The sequence below is a fragment of the Grammomys surdaster genome, unplaced genomic scaffold (genome assembly GCF_004785775.1).
Source record: "Grammomys surdaster isolate TR1022 unplaced genomic scaffold, NIH_TR_1.0 184, whole genome shotgun sequence".
NCBI classification, from domain to species: Eukaryota; Metazoa; Chordata; class Mammalia; order Rodentia; family Muridae; genus Grammomys; species Grammomys surdaster.
The window spans coordinates 5,357,717-5,370,414 of record NW_021604629.1 but is presented as its reverse complement, the minus strand read 5'-3'; the positions used below and the strand labels follow the sequence as shown (position 1 = coordinate 5,370,414).

At 46.7% G+C, this 12,698-nt stretch overlaps 1 protein-coding gene across 5 annotated transcripts in view; it reads right to left on the bottom strand.

Moving 5' to 3' along the window:
• Mical2 (microtubule associated monooxygenase, calponin and LIM domain containing 2) overlaps window positions 1-12,698 on the bottom strand; it is a 186,097-nt gene that overhangs the window by 130,357 nt on the left and 43,042 nt on the right. For all 5 annotated transcript variants that reach the window (XM_028767996.1, XM_028767992.1, XM_028767994.1 and 2 more), the window contains one exon: window positions 11,833-12,172. In XM_028767996.1, coding sequence (XP_028623829.1) covers window positions 11,833-12,096 — 264 coding nt within the window. In that variant the 5' untranslated portion in view covers window positions 12,097-12,172. The remainder of the gene's footprint in view (window positions 1-11,832; window positions 12,173-12,698) is intronic.

Genomic DNA, 12,698 nt, shown 5'->3' with positions numbered 1-12,698 from the left:
AAACCAAACCAAACCAAACCAAACCAAACCAAACCAAACCAAACCAAACCAAACCAAACCACCTGTAGAAGTTGGGAATTTAGGCAGAGCAGGTGGGGAGACTTACCCTGGCAGTCAAACATACAAACTCTCCTAGACCTAGAGATCCAGTACTCCAGAGGTTGTGAGCACATGACATCCACTGACACTTGACAAGGAATTCAAAACTTTAGAGCACAGAATAAGCAAGCTGCCCCTGCTGTTATTCACATCTAAGAAAAACTTACCCAGTGCTGCTCACCCAGCAGGCTGAGCACTGGACCCCAACTCACCATTATGTCAGCAGAAACACAGAAAGGCCCAGTGTGAGGCTTGGGTAAATACAATGTTGGGAATCTATGGAGCCTCTCAGGAAAGCCCAGACAATTCCTTCACAAATGCCAGTGCTAGCTAGACATCTCCCGAGAGATGACACTATGAGACACCCTAGAGCCAGCATCCTAAAGAAAGGGAGCCTGGTTTCTTCAGGTAACCCCCTGAACTGGAACTTTAATAGAGGTAGTGCTGCTACCTCTGATGGGATGTCCCGTGCAGGGCTTTACGTGTACATCCTGCCCAGAGACAGACACCTCCCCTTAGCTCCTAACAGAGAAGTAATCACAAAGCGGCCCTCAGGCGGCACCCACAACAGTGAACCCTGTTGCACAGCAACGAAGACAAACATCATAACTGTAGCTCCCACTGGGCACTGTTCCTAGCCACTTAAATATATTAACTTATCCTGGCTTCTCAGATGCCTGTAAGGTGGGTGCTATTATCAACATCATTTCACAATAAAACAAACAAACAAAAACAAACAAAAAGCCAGGGAGCATAGCAGGATATGAACCCAGGCTGCTGTGACGTCATAGACCATGCTCTCAGCCATGGCTCCACAGCCACTCTGACACATCATTGCAGACTTAGGAGCATCACAGGCGGTCTATTTAGTGGAGCTCTGAGCATGCCTTCCTCTCTATGCTCTCTCACCTCAGCAGCCCATGGCCAGCATCTTGCCCACGGGATTTAAGATACTGAACACAAATCAACATTTCTTGTCTTAGCTCCATCTCAGAAATGTTGGCTTCTTCACATTGCATGATTTCACAAGTTTCAGAGGACCACATGGGAGTGAGAGACTGGGCTGGAATAGGGAGAGGACAGATAGGTCGGCAGGCAGACACCTAAGATGCCAAGACCCCAGGCATCATTTTTAAGGAACAGCACAGCCACCAGCCAACTGGAACATGAGCACTTACAGACTCTGGAAGTCAAATTGAAATAGAGCATGCTCCAAAGGCCAAGACAGTTTCGAAGTGAAAAAAAAAATCCTCATATGTGTCATCTGAGCCCAGTGACCCCAACCCTTTTTTGATTAGGGGATTAATTAAGAAAAAATTTAAAAACAAACAGGATATGGTTTTCTAACAGCATGGAGCCCTGGCCCCACCCATGGACTCTCAGCATCCTGTAGAAAGAAAGCATTCCATCATTTTAGCACCTTTCCTCAAGACAATAGGCTACATTTTTCTACCTCCGAATTGTTGGCTTGAATCCACAGGAGAGTCATCGAGTGTGGCTGTGGCTGGACACAGTCCCTGAGGACAAAGATTTATGGCTTTCCCAGGCCTGCTATCTGCTGGTCCAGATGCTGAACATAAGGGCTGGTCTTAGAATACATTGCTTTAAAGACTCTCTTCCAGGCACTGTGGGAGCCGAGGACCAATGTCCACACTCCAGATCTGGGAGCCTCAGAGCCTATTCTCACAGGAAAGTTGTTACGAGGCCTTGCCTAGTAACCGACTAGCTGAAGTGACCTTTGTGCTATAAAAGGCCATCTCATCTATAAGTAGCACATAGGTGACCATGGCTGAGATGCTCCTTGAGAAGTGACAAACCTGCAGGGGACACAGAGTATGCACTAGAGAGAAGAAAGGGGACATGACTTTAGAAATAAAATGGGTTGAAAAAAGGTTTAACCACTTCCTGCCTTACTCCACATGCAAAAATGGACTCAGAGTCTATTTTTACAAGAACACAGAGGGTGGTGGATGGAACTCTGCTGAGAGAGTTGGCCTGGTGATCCCGTGTACTACGCAGACTGTGTGTGCTGGTATGTGCCTATACTACTTATCAGGACAGGAGAAAAGTTGTTAACCAGACAGACAATGCTCAGGCAGTGACCAAAGATGCCTGTCTAGCTTTAGTACCCCTAGGATGTCACAAGTTCTTCCAGGAGGAAATCAGATCAGGTGACTCTGTACCCAGAAGTCCCCTGTGGCTTTGCAACTCCTTGAGTGAGAAGGCCCAGTTCCCAGTGGTACCCACACTCTGTGGCCTATCTCTAGCAAAGATTTCTTTCTTTTTCCTTTTTCTCTTGAATATAAAGTTATTTCCATTCAGTATATTCTGATCACAGTTTCTCCTCTGTCATCTCCTTCCAGGTCCTCCCTACCTCCCTATAGCAAGGATTCTAACTAATATTTGGCATCCAAATTGAGAAGTCCTGTAAGGGTAAAATTATTAGCTATTTGATGACTTGGTACTAAAGAATTAAAAAATACATTATAAGTAATGTCATAGTTATTGTTTGCTAAAACAGTAATATTTCAGATGTGTACATGATGAATGGATCTTGAATTTTTTATGCTGACTGAAATGGCCAAACACAAAATGGCAAATGCATGATTCCCTTCTCTGAAATGCCCCAAACAGGAAAAATTACAGAGAAAGGGCAGGGCAAGTGGAGCAGGGGTTACCGTTAGAGAGTAGAAAATTTCTATTTAGAGTGTTGGGAATTTGTAGAAATTGAAGCTGGTGTTGGGTGGGGTGATGCATACCTATAATCTCAGAACTCTAGAGGTGCAGGCAAGAAGATCAGGAGTTCAAGGCCAGCCCAGGCTACATTGTGAGTTTGATGCTAACCTGAACTATGTAAGATCCTGTCTCAAAACAGACAGGCATATAGATAGTTGAATGACTGCAATTAATGTCACAGAATTGGACCCTTAAAATGGTTAAGGTCACACATATCTTACCACAATTAAAACATCCCAATTTTCTAGTTTCTACAGATGGCGATGTTAAACAGACAAATCAGAAGAGTCATGCTAGCATCTGCATATGAGAGAGGACATATATTGTTTGTCTCCCTGGGCCTGGGCTACATCACTCAGTACTATTTTTCTGGTTCCATGAGAAGCCTCTTCTGAGTACAGAAACTACACGTGATGGCTACGGGCACAATCCTAAACAAAACATTTATACTTCCCCATCTAAGGCTCAGGGAACACTGCAGAAGAAGGGGGCAGGAAGTACATAAGAGCCAGATGACAGAGTGATCTGTGAAATACTAATCTTCAGACACAAACAGAATTATCACTATCACAATAACGAAGGCTACCTACACTCAGACTACATAAGACACCCTGCAAAAATAAGTCAAAGTGTTGGGAGGCTCACAGGGTCCCACTCTTTACCGCTGAGCTACTGGCTATGAACTCTGGGAGACCTGGGGGGTGGGACGATTACTGCCTTTAGGTACAGACCCACTGCTGAGCCTACTTGACTGCGGGAAATAGCTCCAAACCCACAGTCAGACAGATTGTAGTGAAACCGATGGGTGACAAAACAAATATATAAATACGGAGACCATCAAGAGATTTGTGGGGAAAAGGGGTACAGACCAAGAGTGGTGTGGAGATGGGCAGCTGAGAGTGGTGAAGCATGCTTTGTGTACATGTGGGAAATTGTATAAAATAAATTCAACTAACAATCAGTAACGTGGACATGAGGACAGAAGGGATAGTGAACTGCCCAGAACTTTCTCTCCTTGGATTAAATAAACAGCTATCCCCTAAACGTCCTTCCTCTACAGAATTCCAGGGACAGACCTGAGGGAATAGCTTCCATCCCTGTGTGTGTGTGTGTGTGTGTGTGTGTGGTGTGTGTGTGTGTGTGTGTGTGATATTTAAAGTTATTTCAACAGTCTGGAGAGTACTTAGAGGTTAAGAACATTTGCTATTTTCCCAGAGGACTCAGGTTCCGTTTCCAGCATCTACATGGCAGATCACAAACACCTGTAACTCCACTTCTATGGGAATCTGAGGCTGTCCTCTGGACTCCTTGGGTATTGCACACATGTGACACAACACATACATGCAGGCAAATACTCCTCCACATAAAGTGTCTGTATCATCCCACCATTTCCTTGTACTGTTCAATGTGGCTTAGCTCCCTCAGGCTGCACTGGCCTAAAGACTGGCTACTGATCCTTCAGGGGCCACCTCTGCCCTGAATTTCTGCTCTAAAAAACCATGAGCCTTTTCTTTTGGTCCCCATGGCTATTTGTGGCTGCTTACAGTTACTTGCAGATGAACACAATCCTCACTGACTCAGCAATGGAGAACAACTTAAAGGCTGAGCCTGATGTACTTCCGTGTAGCTTGCCCCACAGAATTCCTTGTCATGGAAAATACCCATCCCCAAGGCTTGTCTGTCTTCCTTCCTTCCTTCCTTCCTTCCTTCCTTCCTTCCTTCCTTCCTTCCTTCCTTCCTTCCTTCCTCCCTCCCTCCCTCCCTCCCTCCCTTCCTTCCTTCCTAGACTTTTATTGATTCTTTGTGAATTTCTCACCATGCACCCCAATCCTATCCACCTCCCCATCCTTCCATATCCACCCTCTGCCCTTGTAACACCCCCCACAAGGAAAACAAATTTTTAAAAAATCTCATTGAGGAAGCTACGCTGTGTCACAGTGTGTCACACAGTGTACACTATTGCTCAAACAGCTTTTCTTGCAAATGGTCATTATAATGAGTCATTGGTCTGGTTCGAAGGCTCTGGCTTCTGCTACACCATCAATACTGGATCCTCATTGGGACTCCTCTCAGATAAACAACAACTACGGCAACAACAAGAAGAGTCTCAAAAAGCAGGACAGACAGAAGCCAGGCAGCTCTTTCTATGTAGGTAGCTTTCAACCTTCCATTCTTGCCTCCTGCCCTACCCAGACATCCGTTTATTTGGACAATCTGGCCAGAGACTCCCTAGGGCTTTGTACAACCCTGGGTGGGCCAGGGCCTGCAACAAGAGTTTGTTTTCCTCCAAGAAAAAGAAAGGCTGCTCTCCAGCCTTGCAGGCCTATCGATTGGCTGATTTCCCACACCCCTTGGGAGCTCCATGAGTCTCAGATGCTAGCCAAGTCCCAGAAGTGGCTCAAATCACTGTCCCTGCCCCACACAGGAGAGATGCACAGAGGCAAATGTGGATGGGTGCTACAATAAACAAGCAAAAGGATTAGTTGGGATGGCTTCTGAAAACTCCTCATATAGCCTCAGGAATCACGGTTCACCTGGGAAAAAAACTACTTACCAACTTCAACATGCTTTTCTTTATTTTTTGAGGCAGGGTGTCACTACATAGCCCTGGTTGGCCTAGAACTCTCTACATACACTAGTTGACTTTGAACCTCTCCCTTCCAAGTGCTAGGATTAAAGGCATATGTCAGCATGCCTCACTTAAGGGATGTTAAGGATGGAACCCAGGATCTCATGCATGCTAGGCAAGCACTCTACCAACTGAGGTAGCTCAGCTCAGTTAGATTTTTCTTTAAAAAAAAAATACTTAAATGCAGTAATTATTCAGTATCTGTGAGGGTCTAGTAAACCTCTATTGTTTTCCCCACAGATAACAAAATCTGTGGTGTTCAAGTCTTTTGAATAAAATGGTGTATAGTGTTCACATATAACCTGTGCAGATCTTCTCATGTATTTTAAGCTAACTCTAGATCATTCATAACAATACTAAATAAACTGCAAAATGTTTTGTAAATGGTTATTTTATTGTGTCATCTAGGGACAGACAAAGAGAAAAATCCATCAGGACAGACAAACTTATTTTTAAGTATTTTTGATCCATGGTTGGATGAATCCATAGATATACAAAACTTAGGAATACATAGGGCTGACTGAGTCGCCACAAAATAAATCACAGGTGGGCCCAGATTACTGACTTTGTATGAAGGTAGTGCAAAGAGAGGGGGTTTTCCTCTCAGTAAAATGCTGTCAGGAAGTGACCACGGGCAGACCTCACATGCTTTCTTGAGATAGGCGAGTTGCAGCCGTGAGCGTGAGCTTCCATCTCCAGGCTGCTCCTGTAGCAGGCTCAGAGGTCTCTGGCCAGGTGGGTGGGCAGGTCCAGAATTCGCCTCAACCAGCCCTTGCCCAGTGTTCAGCATTTCACAGCCCTGTGCCAGAACCACCTCTGCCTTCCCAGCTGCCTGTACCTGTCCATATTAGGCAAAGAGGCACTTGACCTGCAGCAACCTTCCAGCATGACTTCAGACATCTGGAATGTCTGATAGGCTTATCCAAGCAAGAGATAGCAGCTGGGTGCTCCCAATTTTACCCTTTCAGCTCCTAACTTCCTCCCCCACTCTCAGCTGCAGGCCTCTCCAGTGGCTTCACTAAGGCAGTGCAGGGGCTACACAGAAAGCTAGGTCATTCGTAAGAACCAGGGCATGGGTTCTATATGGACAGGTGGTGTTGAGGCAGTCACGGGCAAGGGCCACATAGGGGAGGACATGGTGTGGTGAGCCATCCCAGCTCCATGTTCTCCAAATATCCCTCTTAAGATCCTACCACGTCAGCCGTCCACATGAGTGACTCACTTTCTGCAAGTGTGTTTTTATGCAAGGCGGACAATACCTGCTGGCCTGCAATGATAACATGTTTTTTATAGAGCAAGTCCAGGAAGGTGATAGAAGGAGTCCAGTCCAGGGAGGTTGAAGTGAGGGTCCTTTGCCCATTGTCCTCTAGGGCCTATCTTTGAGTTCAGGACCCTTTTAATGCAGCCTGGCTCCCAAAGCAGGAGGTCCTTTCCCCCACCTCTTCCTCCCATCCATCCATCCATCCATCCATCCATCCATCCATCCATCCATCCTACTTTCTCAGCTTCCTTCTGTGTCTTTCCCTCTTTCCTTTCCATTACAGAGCCAACGTCTCTTTCTAGATCATCTTTCTTCTGTCCTCAGCTCTACGAGACAGACCCCTGCTTTCCTGGCAAACTCTCATACCATTTGCCCTCTTTCAGGAGCATTTCCAGACTACCCCAGCCCCCAGCCAGTTAGTCTTTTGTTTCCCTTTGTTCCTGCATACTGGGGTGCACACCCCTCGCACAGCACTTGCGCTCTTGATGATTGAGATGGCCTGATGCTTTGATTGATTGAGATGGCTTGATGCTTTGATTGATTGAGATGGCTTGATGCTTTGATTGATTGAGATGGCTTGATGCTTTGCGGATCATTATGCAGCAGGCAGTGCTCGAGGACTCCACAGGAAGCCTGTATTTAATCCTAACAGTTCCTCGACAAGTAGATACACTACTAATCCTATTTGACAGAGAAAAGTACAGATAGTAAAGCAGCCTACCAAGCTATGGAAAGATTTATAGGCACCTAGATAAGCCTTTGGTGCATAGTATTAGCTCAATAACGCCCATCTTGTGAATTATTAAGTATGTAGGTGAATAAGGAAGTAGTTGCATTCCTATCTCCATTATAGAAGGCTCAGGTGGGAACTTTTTTTAATGACATAATCTCATGTAGTCCAGGCTCACCCTGGATCCCTGGCTCTCCTGCCTCCACCTCCCTAATTCTAGGATTATAGGCATGGGAAACCATACATACCTTGAGAACTGCTTCTTTTTTTTATATAATTTAAATTTATTATTCTTATTGTGTGTAGCGGGATGCATGCCATGGAATGTGTGTGGAGGTCAGAGGGTAGCTTTGTGGAAACTTCTTCCACTTTCACATGAGTTTCAGGGATTAAACTCAGGTTGCCAGCCTTGCATGACCAGAGCCGTTATCCACTGACCCATCTCAGCATCTCTCCTGCAGGGGTTTTTTGAATGTCAGTGTCTTGTGTAGCTCAGGCTGGCTGCAAACACTGTGTAGAAGGTAGATCAATACCTTCTTAACCTTCTTTACTGTTGGATGCCTAGCTACAAACACCTGCTGCTGGGGCAAACCAAGAGAGCCCAAACCCTAGCCTGGTACTCACTGGCTTACCCAAGACAGCTGTGGCTCCGAGCTGCCCACCCCCGGTTCCCTACATGTCACCTGCCAGCTGAAGAGAACACTATTCTCTTAAGTTGTCCCTAGCATTACGTAAGTGTATGGATTTGGTGGTGTGACAACTCCATACCAAATTAAATATTGCAAGCTCATCTGGGCCTGGCATATGACCTGCCCACCTGGATGTCACATCTGAGCCGGGTGTGGCCCTAGTGCTAAGGTGGTATTAATCTCAATAGAGTTCATATGGTTTGATCCTTGGCTCACTCCAATCTTATCCAGAGCCACACCCAGGAAACGAATTATGGAGTGCCTAATGAAACCCTCATAAATATTAATAGGTCATAAACAACTATCTCAGGTTAAGTTATGCAATGCACACTGTGTCAGTGCTCTGGAGACCTGCTAGGTCACTCTCCACTGCAGCTCTTCTCCTCCTAGAAGGTCCCGGCACCCCTGCCACTCCCCCCAGCACATGCAGGCCTGTGTGGCTAGAGATTTGGAAGCAACCACAATGCTTAGCACCTGGAACTGGGAGGGCTGATAAGCCCAGATCAACTCCAGATGGTATTGGATTATGTTCCTGTCAATACAGAGAAGGGGTTCAAACAAATTGCATTTGTTCCCACTCATGCCTGTGGCTAACTGGGAGCTTTAATTAAGCCCAGCATTCAACACACCTGCATTATCTGGAATAGCATTTATGATCAGCCACATGTTTGCTAAGGTCTAGTATTTCTTATCTGGATGATGCTGAGCATAAACTATTATGTCAAAGAAAACAAACACTCTGTGTGAACAAGTCAGCGTCTGTCACGTAGGAGGGCAGGTGGGACCCATCTCTTGTGGTTTGGCTTGACTCATGAGAAGAATAGCAGCAGCACGGCCTCTTAGGGCATCCCGTCCCCCACGCATGAGTCTGGTGTGGGAGGGCCTAAGCAGAAATAAAGTAACCAGTAAAACTGTGTTTGTCTGCACTCCCACAGCCCTGGGAAACTGCTCCACCTTCGTGTCAACCATGTGAAGCTTGGAAGGGCCGTCCATTACAGTAACCAGCTTTCCTGGATTGGATCATTATATATCCAGAGGCCGGCCAGTCAAAAACTCACTATTAAACTGCAGGAGAAAGATGTACCTTTTGGATCACAGACCTGCGGAGATGGGACTCAGACATCTCAAGAGGAGAGAAACCCTTTCACAGTGTAGGGGAATGGAGCAAAATATCCAACGCGGATGGAAGGGGAGAGGATGGAAAAGACACATGGTGGACCATCCTGTCTCCATGACTGAGTGCTTTCCTTTCTGGCTTGATTGGTTGGAGCTGGGTCTCTGAGCTCACAGAGTCTTAGTTTAAACAGCCAGGGCATTCTCAGACTCTTCCACTCCTCAGCACAGGCTGTTTTTGTAAGATAGGCTCTTGCAAATTCAAAAGCCTCCATTTCTCCTCACAAACCAGGCATAGCAACTCATCGAGCTCAGAGCAGGTCCTGTGTAGCATCACTAACTGCGATCGCTAACAAGATGTCCTCCTCATCTCCTTTGTATCTCAAGTACCCCCAGTGATCTGTCAGCCACAAGGTGTGAGGGCTCTGCTACTTCAGGCCACTAGAGCTTACAAAATAGGACTGGCTCAACAAGCCAGGCCCCTCCAGGGCTGATGATTTCTCGGAGCCAGGCATGGTGGTGCACATCACTAAGCTTAACCATCAGGAAATGGATGCAGAAGATCAGCAGTTCCAGGCCAGACATAGCGGGTTTGGCCAGCCTGGGCTACATGAGACCCTGTCTGAAAACAAAAGACGCCATGCTGGCCAACGTTCCTTTAAAGTCATGCTGGCTGACTCCCTTAGAAGGCTCACCTTTGGATCAGCCATCCAGGCAATGCTAGTTCCTAATAAAACAGTTCTGCTAGACAACTGTAATCTTAGCTCTGAAACAAGGGGATTGCTATGAGTTCAAAGCAGCCTGGGATAACAGTTCTAAAAAAAATCCTCCATGAGAGAGTGTGTCAAAGTCAAATAGTGACCACACAACTTCTATGATACCCTCCTTATGATTTTCTTGGGGGTGCAGGGACCATACACAGGATCCCTTTAAAAAGAAAGCCACCATATACAATGACTAAAAAAGGTAACTCTGACATTCCCCTGGCCGATTCCCAGGAAGTCATGAACCAGGAAATTACAACTCTGAAGGAGGCACTGGGGGGAGAAGCACTCAGGGCATCTTTGTCTTCGCCCCTTTCCTTTGCTGCCCTGGCGCCCTCTGCTTGAGGTTAGAGCATGGCAGGTTATTGGATTAGCATGGGGGTGGGGGAAGTGGGCAGCGTCTCTTCTTAGAGCTGAAGTGCACATGGGTTTAGTACAGTTGGAACCCTTTCTGTCCTCTGCACACTGGTGCACTGGGCTCAGGAGCTTTGCAGTTGCCTCCCTGGGGCAATGGAAAGCAGCCGTATCCCACGGTGGCCTCAGCCACTCCCCATCACCAAAACAAAAACATAACAGGCTCCATTGCCATGGAGAGTTCAATCCTCTTGTTCTGGGATTGGCACAGAATAGAATTCTGTGGGCTCTGCTGAACTACCTCCTGAGAGGTCTAAATGCGGTGCATTCAACATTAACTTAAACACACAGCCTGGACCTGGACCAGCAATGGTTCTCTAGGGCCAGCAATGAATATCACCTTTGGCAGCCTGTAGGTGCTGGCATGTCAGAGATGTCAGAGATGTGATGCTCTGGGCCCTAGGTTTACTAGTGTTGCCAACTGTAGACCACAGGGGACACAACCGGTATACAGAAAATTAACTATAGGTATGTTCCTGACCAGGGATGTGGATCCTGGGGAAAGGCAAAGAGATGTTAAGACCAGAGAATTATCTCAGACCTATCTCTCCCTATCAGGGAGTCAGACTAGGGAGACAATTTGGTGAACACCCAGCTTGCTGCATAGACAGAGGATCTTAGCTTCAACTCCCAACACCCATATAGAATCTAGGCATGGAGACAGACAGTAAGCCCAGCAGTGAGGGGACAGAGACAGGTGGGTCCTAGGGGATTACTGGCTATCCAGTCTAGCTGAGATGGCAACCTCTGGGCGCAAGGGAAGACCTTGCCTTAAAAGAATAATGTGGAGAAAAGTAGAAGACGCCTGAAGTTGACCCCTGGTCTCCTCATCTGCACACATAGGCAAGTGTACCCACCCCTTCCTACTCCCACATAACAAAAAATGGACATAAGTCTTTCCAAAATGTTTGCTCCCGGTAGAGAATCACTTAAATGACACCGCTTAGGTAACGCAGTGCCTGAGCTGTAGAATCATACAGAGCCAACCAGCATGCCTTCTAGAAGTATGAACCCAGGTAAAAAAATTGCTTTCTCCATCCAGACAGCTCTAAAGTTGTCCGAAGACTGACTGCAGGTGTTCTGTGGGCTCACAGACAAAAGATACCTTGTACACAGAAGTTGCTCAATAAACAGCAGGGCCCACAGGTGGCAAGCAGGGTTGTAGAGATGGGAAACCTAGGAAGTAGGAGGGTGACATTTGCTTCACCCCCTCCATTTTGCTTTAATTCCCTTCCTTGGGGATGGTACAAAGGGGTAGTTGTGGCCAGACAATAGGATGGCTTCAAGGTAGTCCTTTGACACAAAGGAAACCTTCCCCTGAGAATCACAATACAACACCCACACACAATAACTCCTTGACCCTTGAGGGTGAAGAGCATCCACAGGGTCCACTTTACCTTAGTGTTGGAGCAGGCTTTCCCTCGCTTGTACTCCTTGTGGGAGCCTCTCTTATCCAGTTTATGCCAGAGGGCTTTGGCCTTCCAGGTGTTCACCTTGGACTTGAGCTGGGAGTAGAAGTTTCTATGGTCCAGCGGATCTAGGTCCAGGAGGCAGGTGAGGATGTTGAAGGCCTGGAGGGTCCCTTTGCATGTGGTAGCTTGCACAAAGTTCTCAAAGACCTGGCTGGCTTGCGCCTGCTTCTCATCTTCATTCTCTCCCATGGTTCAGGAGCCGTGTGGAACAGTGGTGTGGAGGGGTCAGCAGGAGTCAGCATAAAGGGCTGAATAAGTACCACACCTGCAAAGGAAGCCATTGACAGGTGAGCCTTATATCCTTTAAGGGTCTAAAGGGCAGAACTCCATCCCTCATGTTCACTCCACAGGGACCATATTTGGAGATGGTCCAAAGTACCTTCTAGCCTGGCATGCCGCCTCGCTGGCAACCTTTCTCCTCAGCCCCCACTCCCTTTCTTGGCTGGAGAACTGCAGATTGCACAAAGCTATATAAATATACCCCGGAGAATGTCAACAGGAGCTAGGCAATCACGCTACAAGTCAGATGGCTCTGGAAAGAATGAGTAAGAAAAGCAAAAGGCCAGGAAGGATTTATGGCCCTGTGTACCATTCTTGGTGATGAGCATTGATTAACATGAATTCTATATAGCTATAATTATGTCAGTGCACAGGTTAAATACAAAACCAAAAACCCACGGCCCATCTACTTCCGGGCTCCACGATCCTCTTTACTGATTACCCCGGGATAAGACTTTCTCTCATCCAGGTGTCAAAAGGCAACCTCCCATAACCCCTGTTTCTGGAATCTG